The 22,891-nt window shown below is 38.3% G+C and overlaps 2 protein-coding genes across 2 annotated transcripts in view; both read right to left on the bottom strand.

The window, feature by feature from the left end:
- Positions 1-3,590: 3,590 nt before the first annotated feature.
- The window catches only part of LOC134659597 (protein neuralized), a 46,441-nt gene continuing 27,140 nt past the window's right edge, over positions 3,591-22,891 (bottom strand). Inside the window, exons 2-4 of the mRNA XM_063515269.1 lie at positions 6,511-6,683; positions 4,958-6,055; positions 3,591-4,664 (exon numbers count right to left, since the gene is read on the bottom strand). Coding sequence (XP_063371339.1) covers positions 4,248-4,664; positions 4,958-6,055; positions 6,511-6,683 — 1,688 coding nt within the window. The 3' untranslated portion in view covers positions 3,591-4,247. The remainder of the gene's footprint in view (positions 4,665-4,957; positions 6,056-6,510; positions 6,684-22,891) is intronic.
- Positions 14,990-15,547, bottom strand: LOC134659763 (uncharacterized). The gene has a single exon (XM_063515461.1). The coding sequence runs from the start codon at positions 15,501-15,503 to the stop codon at positions 15,129-15,131; it is 375 nt and encodes a 124-aa protein (XP_063371531.1). The 5' UTR covers positions 15,504-15,547; the 3' UTR covers positions 14,990-15,128.

Genomic DNA, 22,891 nt, shown 5'->3' with positions numbered 1-22,891 from the left:
CGGCAAATTTGAAAAATGTAGGCGCGAAGGGATATCGTCCCACAGAAAATTTGAATTTCGCGCCTTTTTTTACTGACAAGATTTGGTTGACCAGCTATATAAATCTGACAAAAATGTTGCCATTGCCAGTATTTACAAATATTAGTTTGGCTCGTTGTGGCAGGAGTGTCCACTAAGCTAAGACATACGCGTTGCAGAAGATCTAAATAATCCAACATTTAATTATTTCTTACATGTATTAAGGATTCGAAAATGGTTTTATTTATTTTATTGTCTGATTCAAATCTGTTATTTTTAATGAATTGCGTGTATTTGGAGTATTTGTTTAGCTTCAGTTTACCCCTCATTTCCCACGATATGACGTCACCCATAAGCGTTCTGACGCAAATTTGAGCCCTTGGGAGCTGACAGGTTACGAGAGCTGATAAAGCTAGAAGTTACAACACTAAACCGGCAACATAGAAACTATTGACAGGCGCTTGACCAATGGAATACGCGCTTTTAGTGTTGCCAATTAAGCCTTGTAAATTCATAACTTTTAGCTTTATAAATGATGAGGTACTCTCTGAATCTGGATTATTCGCGATTGTTGATATTCGCGATTGGCCCTGTTTCTTTAATCAGGATATTGTTATGGGTAAAAAAAAACAGAAATAAAACAGTTTAAGAATTCCCTAAAAGTATTTCTTTTGTCCCAAATGCAATGTTTCTTTCATCTAACCTTAACAGTTTTTTTGGGTAGGAAAGGAATACAAAAATGTGTTCAATAATAATTTTTATTCGAAAACTTAATCTAACCAACATCGTAGCAAGAACGTAAAAATAAATAGACTAACGACTAGACGATAGCTGTACAGGCGCGAACCGTAGACATAATCATATCACATACACCGAGGTTTCCCGGTGGTCAAACTCCAAAATAACCATAAAGCTTGAATAGAGGGATCGGAACCGGTTTTTTGCAAAAACTTGGAAAGAACCATATTTTTTGAATTATTTTATAGGTACTCGAAATGTAGGACTCAGTTGTGTTTTTAGATAACGACTTCGTATTATTAGATTGCCCAATTAGAAATGAAATAATTAGCAAAGAACGAAAAAATACCGTTTTCGTTCCCATACAAAAAATACCGGTATCCGATCCCTTGAATAGGGTATTTGACTTTTAGTCAAATCAGTTTCTTTTTTCGAACTGTCTAAAAAATCAAAATTTTGTGGACGTCCTCTAAGCTCTGCTTGATGAGATCGTAATAACAAAGATACATTTTCTCTAAAAATCTCCGCTCTAGCAGGATTGCAAAAACACTTCGTTTTGAGTCTCACATTATAAAAAGCACTAGCGAATGATATTTTGAAGTTTGTTCATCGAAAAACCTCGGTTGCGCGATGATGGTACATGTCCAAATGAATATAGAAAACAGAATTCTAGAAGCCCCTAACAGCGACTTAAAATAATCGAAGATAAATAAAGCTTCTAGTATTTTTGACAACTTACTTTTGACCAGTACAGGCGCAGCGGAAATCAGGATGTCTCCACGGAAATCTGTCAGAACGAGATTTTCGAAGAACTTTTCCACAAAACTATAGAAATTTTGATTTGTATTTTTTTGCATGTGGGCTAGCCCTTATTCGTAGGAATTGTTGTTACTTTCAGTTGGTAGTACTGATCAAAAGTGTTGCTAAATAAAAATAAAATAATTTTTCAGGAAAATAAATTAGAGTAGTGAAAAAATATCAGTCAGACATGTACCAGCATCTAAACATCTTAATCTCAATTAATATTTACATATTACAATGCTAACTTATACAAAGATTTGGCTTGAAACTGTGATGTTGTAGTCGAAAACTGGTCACACTGTTTTGGTATGTAGAATCAGTAGTCTTAATATAGTATTGCCATACAAAAATATCTGAGGCGGCGGCAGTATTTATTTGTCCTAAACATTTAATTACTTTTATCACTGTCTCGCTAGCAGTAAAGTGGTCGTCGAAGCTTATGGACGCTAGCTTCATGGGTATTACAAGTGTTTTGTGTTTACTTATTTTTGACAGTAAACTGCCGCCAACTCAAAGAGATTTGTATCGAGAAACTATCATATTCAGTCTCCGTAAACTTAGAATTCCACTGGTTAAAACATTAATTAAATAAATTAAACATACAAATTAAATCAAATATAAAACTGGCTGCAAAGTTTGGTCTACACAAAATTAATGGTAATCTAAAAATTAAGTGTGATTCTGCTCAAAGATTGCATTTTTTAAAGATTCAAATGCCTCTGAGGACAATCACACTAAGGAATGATTATTAGATATATGTACAAAGTCAAAAGGATAGATATGTCAAAGTCTAGATATGTCAACTCAGTATTGCCATGAAGAAAATCATTTGAGCAAGAAAGGAATGGTACCAATAGAGATTTTTAAAGCTTACTGGTTAACTATTGTCTCGAAAGAAACGGTTTTTGGGTAAATTTTCCCGAGCAGTTTAGCACTGGCAATAATGCTCGGTAGCTTTTTATCTACTGGCAACTCCGCTTTTCTGTCATGGCGCTGGGTCACTTCAAATGTCATTTTGACGTAAACTAACATCACAAAATTCACAACAGTCAAATTTTCAGCCTTTACTATGAAGTTAGTCTATGCCTTTACTTTAGAAATGTCATTTTGAAGCATTAATCGAGCGACCAAAGAGAAAATTTACCAAAAAGCCGTAAATAGGAACTCCCTACCCATAGGTCAATAACCAAACATTCACTAATGTAAAATGAAAATATTTTACTATAGTAAATTTAAGAGAATGACCTCGGTAACACGTAGAAACAATATGATCATAAAATCATTAAATGCGATTATCATCTATTATCAATTTATAATCAATATGGACGTACGTATTTTCGTAGCCATGTTTTCTTTGCGTACATAGAAACGGACCATAAACAAAAAAAGTTTGTGGAAGGTATAATAGTCTATGGAAGATCGTGAATTGACATCTTATTCATAAAATCAACGAATTATTCAATAAAAAAAACCATTATTTAACAGATTTGATTTCATAATATTTTGACGTGGCAACATTATATCGTATACAATACATTTCGACCAAAAGTGTTGCCACATATTTAGTAGCTTTTTTTTCAATGTTTATATGGTACGTTCCGGTATACGCATAGACAATTAATAATGGTAGCTAGGAACACTATCTGCTTATTTTAATACCTAGCCGTTACTACCGCTTTTCATACATATTTATATCATTCACATATAATACTATATACAAATTGCATATAAATCAATTTTGTATGTAGTTGTATAACCAGTGTAATATAAGGATTTGTGCATTTATTTATTTTCTATTTTATTTTCCAAACTTGATTATGATTATGTATGATGTTAAAATTATTGTTCTATATTGCTAAATAATATTTTGTTATATTGATTTAATATAGTATTACATGTGAATTCCATACGTTAGAGTCATTAGACTAACAAATATTATTTATTATTAGCTACATTCAAGTTCCTTTTGTGAAACTCTACCTTTGACAGTCAGTAAACAATCTTTCCAAATTGGCAACTGAAACTTTTTAAAAAGCAAGTGAGTTCACATTGGAACGCTGCATTTAGTGCTGTCAACCTGACAGTTAAGTTTTTATGTTGCCAATATTGAAAAAAGTCTGTTGGTAGTAAAAAAATACTGGCAGTAAATACTTTTCTAAACTGCCAGTATTAATTACACATCCATTTTCCAAAGTCATAAAACAAAACAGTTACTATCAATTCCAAATAATAATTTTGACCTTACAAAGCAACTAATATACCAATAGTTACATATTTTAGGTTATATATTAGGTTTTCCATTATTATAATAGTTTTTGTCATATATTATAAGTCCAAATAGCGTATAACAGAACTCCAAAATTCGAAGACGTTCAATGTTTTTGGAGAAATGTACATTTTTTTTTGTGGACGAAATAAGGTGCTCATATCAATGTCACGTCATACTAAACTAAGTGTCAGTGCCTTAACTTAATTTGATAGCTCGAACTTACCCCTGACATTTGAAAAGGCACCAAAAGATAAGTTCGAACGGCCAAGTGCAAATGTCAAAATAAATAACGTCAAGTATTTGGCAATCTCTAAACCGAATAAGTACAATAACTAATCAGTATCGCCAGTTCAAATCAACGATCATAACTTTTTTTTTAATTTCACCTGGCAACTCCGTACGCCCTAAAACTAGAATTAAATCAAGACTTATACGTACGAATGACATCTTTGATCTGGGCTCTACACAGGGGGCACTGGCCGCCCCCCTTTCCCCTCCACTGTTGAACCGCGCACCTATAGCACATGCACATATGTCCGCACATGTACAGGACGGAGTCTATAGGGTTCTCGTAGCATATAGTGCACTCGGTGCCGGTTAGGTTCTGCCCCTCGCCGATGACGGAGTAGACGGGTTGGTGGAGGGGTTGGTGGAGGGGTTGGCGGGAGGTGGAGGGTCGGTCGGGCTGGATGTTGGCGAGTTCGTTGCAGCTGTTCTGCGTAGCCGAGCACGCGTCGGGCGCGGCCGCGCGGCGCGGGTAGGGGGGAGGCGCGGCGCTGCACGCCGGCGGCGACATGGGGGGGAGGCTGCTCAGGCACAGTTGGGATGACTGGATTGGCTGGAAAGAAAAGAAAAAAAGTGTTAGTTTAAAAAAATACAAACCGTTCTTACGCGATAGACCTATTTCCGGCTTTCCAAATATTATTAGTTGTGAATTTTGTAATGAAACACAGCTCATGTCGTCTTAAGAGACAAGATATCACCTTGGCTCATCTTGGTATTTACAGAGAACAAGCCTTATGACAATAATTTAAAAAAGCGGGGTAAAGACTGTTAGTTGAATAGAGAAAGGATTCTCAAACTCAAGTTAAAACTACTTAATTCGACAAAAAACAGTTCAGTTGAACTCACCTCAATGTAATGCGCGCTGGCCAACGTCATCTGCTGATTGGCCGCATTCTGAGCACCGTTCTGCGGCGGCAGGCTCACGACCAGCACAGTCCCACCAGCACTAGTCTGTATCGGCTGCGCTGAGCCCGCCAGCACCCTCAGCTGCTGCGGCGGCGTTTGAGCCGTCTGCGAACTCAACATCCTCACTTTCTGCGTAGCCCCGTAGATATCCACGAACGCCCATAACCTTAAGGTGTGGTCTACGTGCATGACTGTGATAGGATTCGATCCATTCCTGCTTACTCGGACTTCGCCGTCTAGCGTTAAAGTTACAGCCAGCTCATCGCCTCTGCGTAAACCGTTGGCGGCGTCTCTACGCACGACCCAATACTCTGGTCGATCTAGGAGCTGTTCAGCGTCATCAGGCAGATCACAAGGTCTTAACGTCGCTGGGTCGCAGGAGGTCAGACCGATAGCTAAACTGCCGGCGTAGGCAGTTTCTGTAGAGAGGATTTGGACTACGATCGTTTGCCCTGGACGCATAGGACGCGCAGTGAAAACATATCCTTGGCAGAACTCAGCCTCAATCCTCGCTGCGACTCCTCTGTCGTTAATAAACTGCACGTTCCTCCCTTTAGTCCTGTGCAGGCTTAGAGGCACTAACGGATTCTGGTATCTAGGCTGCGGGAGCGGCTCTTCGACAGACAGCGATCGCATTCCAGTTATAAGTCTGTCTTCTTCTACAGGACTTTGATTCGGTCTTCTAACTTGATTCGGGACTCTCGGATCGGCGAATTGAACCGCTGTACAGTTTCCGTATACATCTACAAGTGCCCAGAGCGGCGAGCGAGTATCTACTCCTGTGAAGAAAAGCCCTTTATCCTCTCCGTTGACGCCGAAGTGGACATCTCCGGCGGAGTTCACGTAGTAGTACAAGATGTTGTCCTTCTCGCAGAACCTCTCGCCTAGAGCCTTGGCCCAGTTACCGGGTTTGTTGGTGAGGTCGGGGCAGGCGTATTTGGGGAGCGAGTGGGACAGGGTCGTGGGGTCGTGGGTGGTGAAGCCGAAGCGGATGACACCGCTCCAGCTGTTGGATATCTCGACGAAGCGAACGCAGACCTGGAAAAAGAAATAGTGTCCTCAGCATTTATTTAACAATAACCGGGAAAACACTTTGTCTTCAAGGGTCGAATTGAGGTTATGAAAAACAGTCTATTTCAGGATATCGGAAATAAGATATATCCCTACTAATATTATAAATGCGAAAGTAAATCTGTCCGTCTGTCTGTCTGTTACCTCTTTTCATTTAGATAAAATGTGGTATGGAGAGGAATTGAGGTTGAGGCTCGGGACATAAGATAGTTTTTATTAATCATTATCATTCAATTATCGTTCCACAAAGTCGCGGACAGAAACTACTGTCTTCATACGGAATTATGCCATCTTCTCGTGCGTCACGTTTAGTGTGAGTTCAGGGTGCAAAAAGTTTCCGCGCACTTGGCCACTCATCTTTTGTTTAACATCCTGATGTTGTGTTTAGAAGAGTGTTTAACAGCATCAGAGTGGTATCTCACCTTCTCATTAACCCTGACCGGCCTCGCGCTGAACGCGACGCCCTTGCAGAAACTCTCGACTCTTCTGGCCACGGAACCATCCCTGGATATCCTGATGTTCTCTCCGTGGACGCTGTGGAAGCCCAGCGGGGGCAGGTTGTTGGGGGCGCCGCCGGTGCAGGAGGTGCGGGGCGCTGTAACAAAGAAGAGGCTGTTTAAAATGTGTCAAACGCTTAGCGCAAGACTTTCTTGGCTATAAGGCGTTTCGTAGCGTCCGGATTACAACAGTGAGCTCAAAGTAAGTCTAAAAGTTTTAAAATTAAATCTATTAAAAAGGTTGATATTTATTCATTCTGATCATCATTCAGATGGTTGTAACAACACAGTTACTTAAAAGCGATGATTGGTTATTTCAGTTGCTGTACACGCTGAGTCTCCAAAATCTTAGTTAACTTGCAATTCATTGATTTAAGATTGTCTTAAAACGGCTCCTATTAAATTACAAAGCTTTAAACAATATTCCACGTATTACCCTTCACATAATGTTGTAACAAGACCCTTCCCCAATAGTTCACGCCATTGCACAGAGGAAGCACGTGCAGGGGTGTTCCGCCTCGGCGCTTGTGAGGGCTACTTGTTGCTTGTGTCAATAATATAGCTCTTATTACAATGGAATAAAGAGTATTGTTAAACACTTGTGAACAATGATGTGCAGGCGTCAGAAATATATACAGTCGCGTTATGACGATGTAATAAGGGGTAGAATGTAAAGTTGTAAACTAGGTCTTTTTTTGTAATGATGTGGTGGAATGACCTGTACTGTATGGGTATGGGGTAACATGGGGGTCAGAGAGTGTAGTTTCTAAGGTGAAATGCAAAGAATATAAATATAAATAAAATAAAAAATAAAAATTATATCAGCAAACCCTGTATGATCGAAAACTTAGCAATAATCAATATAACACAATCCACAAACAGGTAACATATATCCCCTCTTTTGATGTTTGTATTAAATTATTCTCAAGCGCATAATTCTCACATTAACAGTTTTAGTGTGATTTTTTTTTATTTAATTAAAATGTTAATATTATTATTTGTAATTTTGTTTTTAGTTGAGATGGTTAGCGCTAGTCGCACGGAGTGCATGACATCATTTTTGCATTCAGACGTTGAGTGTTAAACAATTCTTTGTTTAAGCCGACTTAGCCGACTAACGGCTTTATCTTAATAGCTTGTATACTTAATCAGTCAAAGCTTGAGTTCTCCAGCGGGCTTAGCACGGTTCCATTTTTATCCACTATCACTATGCCCGTCACTTTCGCACTTACATACTTGTTAGAACGTGACAGGCATGGTGATAAATGATAAAAATGCGACCGTGCTACTAGGGCAGATTTTAGAGTCCTTTTAAAGTGGACTTAAGATCTTACAAATATTCAATCATCAATCAATTATTACTCCGAGATCAATGGGGTCGGCCGGTCGAAGTATTTAGCAGATGGCGCCATCATAGCTTGCCCTGTCAATCCCTAGAATTGTGTCAAATTTTGGATTTTTGGTTCCGTTCCGTCCGTCAGTCAGTACCTGTCAATCCTGTCATCTTTAAGTCTTTGTCAATAGATTTGACCGCAGGATATATTGGGTTAGTTAGCATATCGAGCACAAGGACGTTAACTTCAAGTCCGTTTAAGCTAACTTTGCACCAACTTGAATATTACAAAGTGTGGAGTGTCATTCTTATTATAAACGTCATATTTTCATAGAAAATTCACATTAACCATGTAAATGGCATGTTGAGTTACCTCAGTCCGACTCTATGTCCTTTATAAACATTTTCGTGGCACGGTCCGAGTTATTCAAGTTCAAGACACTCCCCTGCGTCAGCGCACCCCACAAGATGGCCACCTGCACGGCAGATGCGCGTTGCGCGCGCAGCTTGCCTCAATTACGCCGACTGTACTATTCTACTATTTGGACCAATAGTTGTAGAGAATGTCTAAGATCGCAATATTTATCCTCTGTAACACCCAGGGCACTTGCTGTGTGAATTTGGACTTATTTCTGACGTGCCTTAGAATTTATTTGAAAGAGTTCAAAATTCAAATTTAATTTGAACTTCTATAAGTAAGAAAACTAAAAGCGAAGGCTCTCTGATTTGTTAAGTATTGTTTGGATCTTTTTACCTCTCCAGTTATTGACCGAGCGACTGCCGAGCGTGAACGAGTTTCCGTTTCAGTTTAGGCAATGCTTTTCTTTACAGGTCGGAATTGGCAACCGATTTTTGTGTAATCTTGTGAACCGGGTCGATGTTTATGATAAGTATACGATGTTTTAGGAGATTCTTCACACATTTATTCAGTTTTAAGTTATGCAAAAATAGACTTAAAAGAAAAGATGCATTTTTTACGAAAAAAAAACCTTGTAGTCAGTGCGGAAAGAGAAGAGTCGTGGAATGTATGGACCCCAATACATTCCACGACTCTTCTCTTTCCACACAGACTAAGTGAAAGTTTAATATCAAAACCGTTCTAACACTTATCTAATAACGAATATAACACAATAAACGCCCTATTGTAAGATAATACAAAAACTATGAGGGTACTCGAGCCAGGTGGCTAGCTGTCACAGAGGGGCGGCCATTTTGAATTTAGGCACATCCGCCGGAAGCAGATCGATCTCGGTTCTCTTTCAATTTTGTCGGGGGATGATTCGGAAATGGCGTAGGAGTCGGAATCGGAAGTTGATAAAAACTATATTTTGGGCGTGCGAATTGTATATTTATTTTATAAGCTTATTTTACGAGGGCTGGCTGGTAAGTCTCCGAAATGAAAGATTAAAAAAAATATAATTAAAAAAGTAATAATGTCATTCTAACCTCTTGGCTTTTACGTTAATGCGGAAGCAATATCAAGTTTTTATAATATAAATAATAATATATTAAAGCGACCTAAAGAAAAACTGTATTCATTTTCGTGAAAATGGAAAAATCGGAAGTGCGTGCGGTAATTAAGTTTTATGTTTTGAAAGGCAAAACTGCAACACAAATTAAAACCAAACTGGATCGCGTTTTAGGATCTTCTTCGCCTTCTTTAAGCACAGTTCACACTTGGGTTGTCGACTTCAGACGTGGTCGGCAGAGCTGTACAGATGCTCCCCGCAGCGGACGGCCCAATGAGGTAACGACTCCGGAAATTATCAACAAAGTAAAAAAAATTGTATTGGATGATCGCCGTGTGAAGTTGGTGGAAATAGCAGAGATGGTAAACATTTCAAAAGAACGTGTTTTTAACATTTTGCACCAACACTTGGAAATGAACAAGCTCTGTGCTCGTTGGGTGCCGCGTCTCTTAACAGACGAGCAAAAACTAACCCGCAAGGATGTTTCGACGGAGTGTTTGAAGAAGTACAGGCATAATCCTAACGAGTTTTTACGTCGCTACATAACGGTTGACGAGACGTGGATCCACCACTACACGCCTGAGACAAAAGAACAGTCTAGGCAGTGGACAAATCGGGGTGAACCTGCCCCTAAGAAAGCAAAAGTGGTTTTGTCAGCCGGTAAAGTAATGGCAACCGTATTTTGGGATTCCAAAGGACTGGTTTTCGTGGATTACCTTCAAAAGGGAAGAACCATTAACGCCCAATATTATGCTGATCTGCTACAAAACCTCGATAACGCAATCAAAGAGAAAAGGCCTCATTTAAATAAGAAAAAAATTTTACTCCATCAGGATAACGCCCCTGTTCACACGGCTAAAATTGCAATGGCTAAAATCGAAGATTTGCACTACGAATTGTTACCTCATCCCCCGTATTTACCAGATTTGGCCCCTTGCGACTTCCATTTGTTCCCAAATCTCAAAAAGTGGCTAGGCGGACAAAAATTTTCGTCGAACTCTGAAGTCATAGAAGCTGTTAATAGGTATTTTGAGGGACTCGAAGAATCGTTTTTTAGAAATGGGATAATAGCCTTGGAGTAACGTTGGGCCAAGTGCGTGGACTCAGAAGGGACCTACGTTGAAAAATAAAATATAACATTTATATATATTGTCTTATTTCTGTGCCGTTTCGGAAACTTATCATCCCGCCCTCGTACTTTCATACTTACAAAAAACTTACTCGGTTACAACGTACCTGGTCTGTTTCGGAAACGTCTAAGAATATGTTACGTAATAACATATGTGACGATTTTTCAAAGCTAAACAGAGTTTAAGGCATATATAATTAAGCAAGCTTATCACACTTAAAATACACTTTAGTATATTATGTAAATATGACATAATTTGGCAATAAAACCTAATGTCCTTTTTATAGGACATAAAACATAAACTATAAAAACACTCTCGAGATAAATTTCATTTCAACTTTTCAAGTCCCGTCGAATTTTATATATTTATTAAATGTAGTACTTTCTAAGTTGTAGTCTACAACGGCGTAAATTTATCTTAGGCCATTTGTTAAAGTACTAACTACCTACTAATAATACGTGTTCCCAATTAAACAGCCATCTCTTTGTGGCTAACGCACCTGCGTTTCACCTGTTTTAAAGATCACTTGATATACCGCTGATAATGCCAATTAAATGTACTTTGTACTTTCACCAGGACATATAACAGTACATAGTATATGTACACGTACATGTACACTCAGCAAAACTATTACCTAAATTACCTTAGCACCTCTTCTCAATTACAATTATTCACACTACACAATTACAGTACAACTTGCGAAGAAATTAAATACTACTTTTTTAAAAGGAAAACATTTCGTTACTTATTTTCCGTTGTTTTGACCTAAGAAGGCGTTAATATTACGCGTCAAAATTATGTTTGACCACTTTGGAAATCGAAGATAAGATATAGAATTTGAAATTTAGAGTGTCAAGAAGAAATAGTTGTCAAAATATGGCAACACCAACCATCTGTTCTGTAAATCTAATTATAGAACAGTCACGTGCTGCCAATTAATGTTGACAGGGCTGTAAATATTGACTAATCCCTTTTGCCTAATTACTGGAGGGTGTACGGCGCAAATATAGGGGTGTTTCGTATTAATAGACACGTAGATTTAGCGAGTAATGTTATCGATGTTTCTTTTTTTGACACGATGGCAGGCTGTTACTGTAATCATGAAACTTCAGAGGTGAGAATATTAAGAAAAGTCTGTTTAAGCTAACTCTACAGCGACTTTGCAGTAATGAAGTGTGGAATATGTAACATCAATATGTATATCACTCTTCTATATTGCAAAGTCTATTATGCATAGCTAGCTTGGTCCGATTCTTCTTTCTCAACTCAAAAAAAATATCAACAACAAAACTGATTGGAAGAAAAGAGTGTTTTGAACTAGAACAAGTCCAATTTCGAGCATAGACAAGTTTTTGCTTCACTACGTATATTTTTTGCGTTTAATTAGGTATCAATATCCTACAAGAATCAAACATATTTATATTTGTATCTCAAACATTTGTTTTATACATTCAAAGTTCACTAGACTAATTACCTATCTATTATTTAACCAAATCGATTTTGCAATAACTGTCACTCAAGCCAAAACATTAATAGCAGTAACGAAACGCAATTCTCAGAACGCAAGCGCAGTAAATGTCACCCCGTGCGTCATGACGTCTTCCTGGTGCAATCCCTGGTCTAATTCTAGGCTCGTGACGTCAATGGTCTGATTTGAAAATAGAACCTTTGTTGTGCTAATCGTGGAACGAAACGCAATGTATACAAGGTGTAGCGGTAATTAAAAATAAATACTATTCTTGGTTTTATATAGAAGCGAAGATACTAAAAAGACGGTTAATGCTCGAATTTGTCTTCTCTAGTTTGTTTGAAAGTGTTATTTTGTGTGAATATTAGTAAAAAGAACTGTCATTAATATTTGGCATAATATACACGGGTTAGAGTCGGACCAACCAAACTCTGCACGGCATTTGTAATAAAAAAAAGAGTGATAATTTCATCATTAATTTCAAATGTACATGAAAAATTCCATTTATATGACACTCGCATCTGTTCTATTCTAGTCGGTGCAGAGTTAGTTTGGACGGACTCTAGATACAAATGTATCCGAATCATCATCATTTTTACGCCCGTTAAAAATAATAAACAATCTAAAACGGAAGTTTACCTTTTCTATCTATAGAACTTCTAACAAAATCAACGGTCGAATAACTTCAAAACTCCCCCCTAGTGTAATTATGGAGAACTATCAGATTTCCTTTTTCGAAAAAGGAACTGCGGGTCGCCGGCGCACCGGTGCGCATCTCCGTGAGCACCGAGGCCTGTGATTGGTGGAGCGGCGACCAATCAGGGATTTGTATATGCATTGTCTTGTGAGTGAATGACGCAATAAGTACTGTTTACATGACTTTAACCACTGAAATTTGTTAGTCGAAGTGTCTTTAAGACCTTTAAGTTCAAATTTATTTTTGTAATTTTCGAACGGATTGTAGGATTCTTAGCACGTTTTCAAATGGGACCTTGACTAACTTTTCCATATATTGATGCCTCCTTGTATTCACATTCACTTTGCCAAGAACACAGCAACCTGTATACATCTAATACATCCGACCGAATTTAGTTTTACAGACAACACGCCAACAAATGTAACTGTATGTTAGAACATTAAAAACAGCAACACACTTAAATCGGCATATAACTGTAAAACTGATATTCAGAATTAGAAATATTAAACTCATATTAAACTAGACTTTTGTGATCGGGTACACTACAAGGTTAATTCGTTGTGGCACACGCCATCGAATATATCGGAGCGGCACTGGTGCTCAAAAATTTCTGAACACGCACTCTAACACTTGTGAGCACCTTGAAAATGACAGTCTGATTTCACCAATTTGTCCGACATTAGATCAGTCATTCATTTCAGTTATTTGTCTTTCATTTCAGGCGAGATAGACTACCCGTCCCTCTTTGATTTAAACAGTTAGAAAAATTCGGGTAGTCTATCTCGCGGCGAAATACTGTCGCGCCAATCATGTGCTAGGCCTACTGTAATATATTGATAATATTGACCAATCAAAACGTCATTTCAGCATGGAATAAGTATAAAAATACGGCTTAGTAATTTTCGTATGAGGCGGGGGTGTAAATATTCTTAGCACGTCAACTCAGAGGGTCCCTCCCTAATCTTGCAGCTGTGCATGTGTCGAATCTCAAGGGGATTTGTGTAATGAAAAGGCCATTGTGGCTCTTTGCGTTTATGGCGCCCTAGTACCTAGTACTTAAAGACGGGAGATGATAGTTGGGTTTTTATTAGCTTACTACGATAGTAATTTATTTAAGTAAATAACAAACATATCGAAATAGAACTTTAAAAAGTGGGTTGACTTTTATCAGCAAAAAAATGCAAGAGAAATTTTGTGTCTTATAAATTGTCCTATACGTAGGACATAGAGCTTTTCGATCAATTCTATTACGAAGATACACTAGTCTAGTATAAAGAAAGCTATAATAATAGTGGGCAAAGGAAATTGTGTTGCGTCGTCATTATAAAAACATCGCAAGACGCAAGTAATGCGCTCCCATTTCCTTCATCCTCACAGTAAACAAGCTCGAAATGGGTAACCAATTTCCATTTTTCTTAGTGTATCTTCTGACAAAACTTAACCTCAAACTTACCCATTAAATTTAAATTTTCTTCACCCTAAATTAACCTAGAAACGCATTCAGGCGTGATATAACCCGACATCTGTGCCTATTAAAAGTAAATCGAATCCACCCCTAAGGGATGAAGGGCCTTACTGGGTTAACGTTACGCTGCCGATTTAATCTTCCCTTGTGTAATATATATAGGACGGATTTTGGTACTATATATATGTGGGTCGGGCGAACTCAAACAACTCAAAATTACTTTAAAAACTTATATTATTGAAAAAACAGAAATATTACACCGTCACATCGTACGTCCGAAATCAGTCTCCCCGAATTTTCGGTTACAATTTTTAAATCTGCCCATGGCGTTTTGCTATCTCTTTCACGCGCACTGACACTCGGCATCATACTCTCTCATTCACACGTCGTTCATTCCACAGTTCGTTCTCTCACTCACTCGTTCAATCCTTACGTTCCAATCCACGCATCCTACAGATCGGCCGTCCTACTCTTTAGTCTGGCCTCAGACTACACTGTCTCAACTCTAGACTCTAGTTACAACGTAATTTGAAACAATAGGAACTATCGTGATACGAATCTAGATACATCCGTGAGATCAAATAGCATATCAAATAGGTTTTAGCAATTAAGTAACATAATATAATCTTTTACTGCTAAGCACATCTTTAAATTTATGTTATCATATTATGTTACGAAGGCATAACATTCAAAAACTAGGTTCATTATCAACATCAGTATATAGTAATAGGCAAACATTATAAGCTTGCTATTAACATTATTAATCTTTGACATAACTTTATGTGATACAGTTACACATTAGATAGTTTAAGTTTAAGAAACACGTTACACTTTAATTAAATATTTAAAATATTGGGCACATCATCAAAATACTGAAACATGGTAGGAAAACATAGTGAAAGCGCCATGCATAGGCATGCAAAACACGTGTGGCGCCCTCTGTTATGCGCACGTACATAAAACATCAAAAGCTTACCTGACTTACTCCTCACCAGGCCATGGCTTCATGTTGTCGCAGGAAGCAGTGGTACTCCCCGGACCCTCAGCTGCGCTGTCCAGTTTCTTCACCCTGTAGCGATCACGTCCCATACATCCAACGACTTCATATGGACCTAGGAACTTAGGTTTGAGCTTCATGCCTACACCAAACTGGGTCCTCTTAATAGCGACTCTATCGCCCACAGTATACAGTGTACTAGGCTTCCTTCGCTTGTTGTAGTTCCTTCTATTTTCATCTTGTATCTGTAAAATTTGCTCCTTTGCCTTCTTCCTATTTTCTTCTCTAATAGCCATAAAACTATCTCTATTCTCTTGCTCTATCAGTTCGTAGATATCGTAGTCTTCCTTTATTTTCATTTTCGTACCAATAAGCAACTCAAATGGAGTAGTGTTTATGCTACGCTGATGCATACTGTTGATGGCTCGCTGAACTCTACTGACATGGCGGTACCAGTGTGTTGGTTCTTCAATACACAGCTTCGTCAGAACGCGGGTCATTACCTTATGAAGCCTCTCAACTTGGCCATTTCCGCGCGGTACCCCAGTAGTAATCTTAACATGGTCAATACCTTCGTCTTTACAGAATTCCTCGAACTGAGATCCAGTAAACGCGGTGCCTCTATCAGTAATTATTCTATTCGGGTTTCCAAAACATTGCTGAAATATCATCATCTTATCTACGGTTTCTTTAGCAGTAGTACTCTTAACTGGGAACAGCCACACAAACTTAGTAAATGCATCCACAACTGTCAAAATGTGATTATACAGCTTCTTGGTTTCTGTCATCGGACCAATATGGTCTATATGGAGAGTGTCTAGCGGCAGCTCCTGTTTATCAATGGGATGCAAGAACCCTTCTAGCTTTCCGCTCTTCTTTTCTGCCAACAGACATGGTATGCATGTGACTATAAACTCTTCTATTTTTCTTTCTAAATTCTTGATATAATAGTCCTTACTTATAAGTTCAATCATTTTCTTTTTTGAAAAATGGCCATTCTCATGTGCTCTCTTTATAATCTCGTTTTCCATAGTCTTTGGTACCACGAGATGCTTCTGTATGCCTTTGTAGAGCAAACCATTTTCCAAGTAGTAGTCCTGGTACTGTGTGTTCTTTTTGAGCACCTCTATGATCGCTTTAAGCCCATCATCATTTTCTTGTGAAGTCTTCAGCCGTTGATGAATCGGCCCGTTACATACTGCCACATATGGGTTTCGGCTGAGTGCATCTACATGCTGCATCTTACTTCCAGCTCTGTGCTCAATCTCGAAATCATATTCTTGCAGCAGTAGTATCCACCTTGCCACTCTCGTTGACACTACTAAATCTTTCTTATTTAATGTCATTTGAAACGCTTTGCAGTCTGTGACAATCTTGAAGTGTTTTCCATACAGGTAACAGCGAAATTTCTTTACACCTTCTATGATTGCCAAGCCTTCAAGTTCATAGCTGGTATACTTGCTCTCAGCTGGTGTCGTCTTTCTGCTCATATAGTACACAGGATGCAGCTCTGCGTCTTCTCCTCGTTGTAACAGTATTGCAGAGATTGCTGCCATTGAGGCGTCTGTGTGCATCTCAGTCTGCAGTCTGGGGTTAAATATGCGAAGCACTGGCTGACTCACCAGTCTTTTCTTCAGTTCTTCAAAAGCAGCATGGCATTCATCGTTAAACTCATAACTGTTTTCTCGTCTTAACAGGTCCGTCAATGGTTTTGAAATCATGGCAAAATTCTGTATATACTTTCGAAAGTAAGATGTCAATCCTATAAAACTCTGTAATTGCTTAGTATTGGTGGGCACGGGGAATCTGGCAACAGCGTCCGTTTTCTCTGGTGAAGGCCACACCTGTCCGTCTTTGATAACATGGCCCAGGTACTCGACTTGTCTTTGGACCAACTGTGACTTCTTCCAATTTATGTCCAGCCCGTACTCAGCCGCAACCTCCAATACTTCTGCCAGTCTGATCACAGCGTCGTCTTCATTTTCTGCGGGAATGATAATATCATCAATAAAAACAAGGATAATACCCCTAGCAATCAGGTCCCTGAAAATCGCTGTGATAAATCTAGTGAACACTTTTGGACAGATCGAGAGCCCGAAAGGAGCCCGAAGGAACTCGAACTGGCCCGTCATGGAAACAAATGAAGTGTATTTGACAGATTCTTCATCCACAGGCAAATGAAAGTAGCCATTCTTTAAGTCTAAAGTGCTAAACACTTTGGCATTTGCAAGTCTGTCAATATGGTCTTCAATGACTGGGAGAGGATACTCGTCTTTAACAATCTTTTGGTTCAGTCGTCGATAGTCCACACACACCCTCATACTACCATCTTTCTTTTTTACTAACACTAAAGGGCTCGCATAATCAGAATAACTCACCTGAACTATGCCGTCTTCAAGCCACTTAGCTATCTGCTGGTCTACCTCCTGCTGCTCCCTTGGGGCCAACCTCCTCGGCCGCTGAGCCACAGGGATGTCGTCTTTGAGCACGATCTTGAGCTTGATCGGCGCCTCTTTCGTCTTCCTAGGAACATACGACTGCACCATGTTGTTTACCCTTTCCCGTATCGCGGGGCTTACCTCGTTACCTATAACAGAAGGGTCATCCACACGTATGGCATACACCCAGCGAATACGCGGTAAAATCAACACAAAACCTTCTTCCAACACAGTCGTACAATGCTTCAGTAATTCTTGCCCGATAATCATTCTAAACAAATGAACTGGTAGGTTATCTTTGTCAATAACAAAAAACTTCATGTCGTTGTACCAATATCCGTCAATCAACAATTTTAACTTAACTTGTCCATAACATTTTACACCACCGCCAAGTCCAGTTATATTCTCATCGGGATCACATTCTACAAGCTCCGGCGCACTTAATTCACTGTAGCACTCGATCGTCAGAATATTTATGTCACTACCGGAATCAATTAACGCAATTTCGTCCTTTCCGCACACGGAGATTTGCTTCAACGGCTTGTTATTAATCGTTTTTGGTCTCGTAGTCGTCATAACAGTTGTCAAACACTGATAATCATTCGTCGTTGCAGTATCAGCGTCGTCGGCGCAGCTAACGTCATTGCCGCCGTCCGAAGTGAAGTTCGTGACATTCGTGTGACACATGAAACTTCTTTTCCCACCGCTGGCGGCGCCACCGGCGTTACTCGAGTGAAGTTTTCTCGTGTTGCTAACTTCACCGCTGCTCGCCGCTGCGTTTCCGTCGTCCTTGCTAGTGATGGGAAATTGCAGAGAATATTTCCGATCGAGAGAATATTCTCGGAAAGATTACGGTAATATTACCAAAAATGGCAATTTACTTAATAACTTTGTTTTTATATATGGGAATCGAATTTTTCGTAATAACGAAAGATGTACATATTCCAAAGTACTTTATCCTCGCGCCAAGAGCCATTACTTTAAACATGATTAAAACGTAAATTTCCATAAGTTACCGTAAATTACCGTAAGTTCTCTTAAATGGCATAGAAATTTCCTAGGGAATTTATGTTAAGTGTCTGAAACCTTTACAGTTACTGATGAAAATAAAAGATTTACGCATTATTATTACCCACATTACATGTTATTACACTGCACCACATTATGCATTATGCATTTTCGGCCAGGCGGCGTGTATTCCCGATTGAGTTTATTCAATGCTATTACCCAAAGAGGATGTTCGAGCATTGAGAGCGGCGAACCAGACACATATATCGCACGTGCAATAGCAGTGTCTATTTCTTCTTTTTCTGCGTGTTCATTTTCAATATGTAAGGCCACTGACTCAGGCTCTGCTTAAATTCGGTTTGCTGCTTTAAACAATGTTTTTACGTTTCTGGGGCTTTTTTGCATGTTAATATGTGACTTTTCATCCTTGTAGCATTCACTGAACGGTATTTTAAATCACAAAATTTGCACTCGTGGACATCTTTTCCTAGTTCTTCTTTTTTCGGAAATATTGATGAATAACTGACTTTGGTTTCATGGTGAACCATTCGGTAACAAACTGACTCAAATCACAATATCGCGATTACTAATTTACTATTTGCTAAGATGTTTTTGCCACGGTGGTTAAAAAAGAACTGAAGTAACATTAAGTTTAACCCTTTTGTTTTATCCTTATCTATCCCTAGCGTGGGATTTTTGACTAGGTACCTGCGCATACCTGACGCCCGAGCGCTTGACCCGTGCCATGCATGACTCAAAATATTTAGGTACATAATACTATTATTACTTTTATGAAACTAGACTAGAACAAACATTTTAAACTAGAACAAACAATTATGTAGTAAATACCCAGTTTTATTTTAATTTGCATGGTGAATTGGTCGGTAATTTACGAGAATTTATGGTAATTTATTCGGAATCTTTTATTTAGTTCAGTAATGATATTTTCTTGTTGTGTTATAACTTTAGAAGTCATTTATATAATAATATGTACTTTGACCATCAAAAAACATAAATTTCCATATCTTTCCCATTACGAGAATATTACGGAAATATTCTCGGTAAATTACGTTACCGAAAGTTTCCCATAACGGAAACTTTCCGGTCGCCCATCACTAGTCCTTGCCGCGAGAATTTGAAATTGTCGCTTGTGGCGTTTTGCATTGCGAAGAAATATGCCCAAATGAGTTGCACCTGAAACACTTTAAACCCTTGTCTTTATGTGGACACTCGGACGATGAATGACTCATTTCTCCACAGCTAAAACATCTTGTAAACGCCATCCGCTTGTTTGACTTCTCGTGATCTACGTGCTTCGACTTCGCTTCTTTTTCTTTGCTCGAACCAGAACCAGACATATTTTCTTTTAGTTGCTCGTATATTTTAATCTTCTCTTTTAACTCACTGTAGGTACTCACGCCATACAACATAATTTTATTAACTTCTTGGTCTTTTATTCCCTCCACAATGTACTTTATTGCTACGTAGTCGGGCATCTTGCCGCGTTTTCCCAATTCTTTCATTGTAAACATGTATTCTAGGCAGGACTCGCTCGGTTTCTTGTACCTGGAGCTCATCAATTCGTGTATCGTCTTAGTATCGATTGTATCAGGAAATTCCTTCAGAACTGCAGCTTTAAATTCATCCCAAGTCTTGAATATTCGCTCCGCCCGGAACCATAGTAATGCAGTTCCCGCCAACGTACGTCTTGCCATCAGCAACTGCTGTAATGGTGTCCATCCGCAGAGCTCCGTACTGTCTTCAACGTCCTGGACCCACCTAGCCGCTGGGTAGGTCTTGTCCTGGCCGGTAAACTTCGGTATGAGGCCCTCGGTGAGATGTAACATACCGGTGCCGGCGCCATGCCACGTATTTTCCGCGAGCTCGTCGTCTTGCCTACGCCGGTTTTTTCGTGGTGACATCTTCGTCGTCGTTTGTAATCGTCGTAAATCGTCGTCAGTCGTCGTAAATCGTCTTCTTTATTAAAATCGTCGTCTTGGTAGCGTCTTCATCAAGGTCACGTCTTCAACTAGTCATCTTCTCGTCGTATTACGTCGTCTACTTAATTTTGAGCCGTTCCCACATCTGACACCAAAACTGTGGGTCGGGCGAACTCAAACAACTCAAAATTACTTTAAAAACTTATATTATTGAAAAAACAGAAATATTACACCGTCACATCGTACGTCCGAAATCAGTCTCCCCGAATTTTCGGTTACAATTTTTAAATCTGCCCATGGCGTTTTGCTATCTCTTTCACGCGCACTGACACTCGGCATCATACTCTCTCATTCACACGTCGTTCATTCCACAGTTCGTTCTCTCACTCACTCGTTCAATCCTTACGTTCCAATCCACGCATCCTACATATATATAGTACAAAATTTAATGATTACACGTAAGGAATACTCTAATGACACTTACGAACGACTTTTTTATTTTATTTCGATGTATCAAACATTTATTATAAGTATTATAACAATCATAATATAGGTACGACTTTTGATTTTATATTTTAGACCTGTTTTGTTTTGATATTATATTCTTCAGCCCAACCTTAAAAAAGAACATACTCAGTTCGTAGCATTTTTAGAAAAACACTTAATAAATTAGTAACTTTCATAAGCGACACTGGTTATGATGTGACATAAAGTTGATCTTTTGAAAAACACCGTTTTGTTTGTTTTAACGCAACGATCAATCGAGAATATCATTGACTGCCAGCTAAGAAATTAAGAATATTGATTCTGTAATAGGTAGATTATTTTATCCCTAAAACACAATAATTACGCGAGCATTACTTGTAAATAATCTGGATTATTTAATGTACAGCCTTTTTGTCGGGCTTCGTAAGTCCTTCGTAATACCTTGACCCAATGTTCGTCTTAAATAAATAACTACTTCAGCCGCCATTGCTGCGAAACATGGCGTATATTTTTAAGTTTATGTACTTACGATTGTTGGAAGTTTCGGTGCTAATTTGTGTTTCCTGTACATGTTAGTTAAGCAATATTAGGATCTGAGTCAGAGCTGAGTTTTAATTTTATTATCATACATTTTGGGAACAGGGGTGACATTTGTTATATATGAAATTGCTGAAATACCAATAGTTAATTCGTGTTTTGAAATAGGGTATTAACGATAAACACTTGTTTATATGTTTACTATATCAATTAAATTATAGTAACTATACAAATATCTATTAAAAGTAAGTTCAATAACCTATTAGGTGGTTGGACGGTAGACTAGTTTATACTTTATGTTTATGTTTATATTTTAATATAGTTTATATTATCATGAGCGCGTGCCTCGTTACAAATAGACCTTTGTATAGAATTGTTTACATATTTAGGTATTTTAAGCAAATCTTTTAAGAAAACGGCAGCCCTTGTAGAAGATAATACAAGTTATGAATTTTTTTTTGGCTGCCGAGAGACCTTTTTAAAGGACAAATTCAAAAATTTAATTTTTACTTTAATTAAACAAATGAGGCTTTCAAAATCAAAACAAACGCTGTGTCCTAGGAAGCTATGCACGTTTTTATGACGTACACAATTCGGAATTTGACGGAACCATGCCGTATGTTTAGTAAACAATGATTTACAAACGAATGACGCGTATGGATGACAGCATGGTTTACAAACAATTTGAACAATCCTTTGCTGTAAAGCTTATAAACGATTTAAATTAAAGGTATCGTGGGAGCGGCCATTTCAAAGTTAAAACTTATGCAAATATATCCAAATTAGGCTGAGAGAAGCTATTAAACTTTTGAGATCGTATTAAAGATTTTAAGTTCTATGAAACGCCATACAATTTATTTGTTGATGTTGCGATATATGGTTTTTAGGCATGTAGATATGAGGAAAACTTCAGTGGACAAATAGAGGAACTGGTTGGTAAATAATGGTCATATTATCATATTCACAACATTTTTCCTTTGTAATATTTTTTTTATTAGACAAATGTGGGTCATTCATTATTAAGACTAGTTCTTTTAGTTTGATAAGAAAAAGTAGTAGATGTTTTAATTAGAATTTGTCAAGGGGGCAAACTTGCTATGTATCACAAATTAATGAAGACAAAACATTTTACTGGCTAACGGTCTCACACAATATTTCAACTTAACACACACTAAAAAACAAATTAAATTACCAACCATAACACATGACCATAAACTCCACAAAACGGGGAGATTTTTTCTCGACTAGCAACACCAGGTCGACGACCGTTGGTTCAAGGCCGTGACGAACAAACTTAGATTCTTTTTTCGAAATCACAATTAAATTATAACGTTGGCA

This window comes from Cydia amplana, chromosome 25 (assembly GCF_948474715.1).
Source record: "Cydia amplana chromosome 25, ilCydAmpl1.1, whole genome shotgun sequence".
Classification (NCBI taxonomy): Eukaryota; Metazoa; Arthropoda; class Insecta; order Lepidoptera; family Tortricidae; genus Cydia; species Cydia amplana.
Note: the sequence above shows the minus strand (reverse complement) of the source record. Positions and strands in the feature narration are given on the sequence as shown.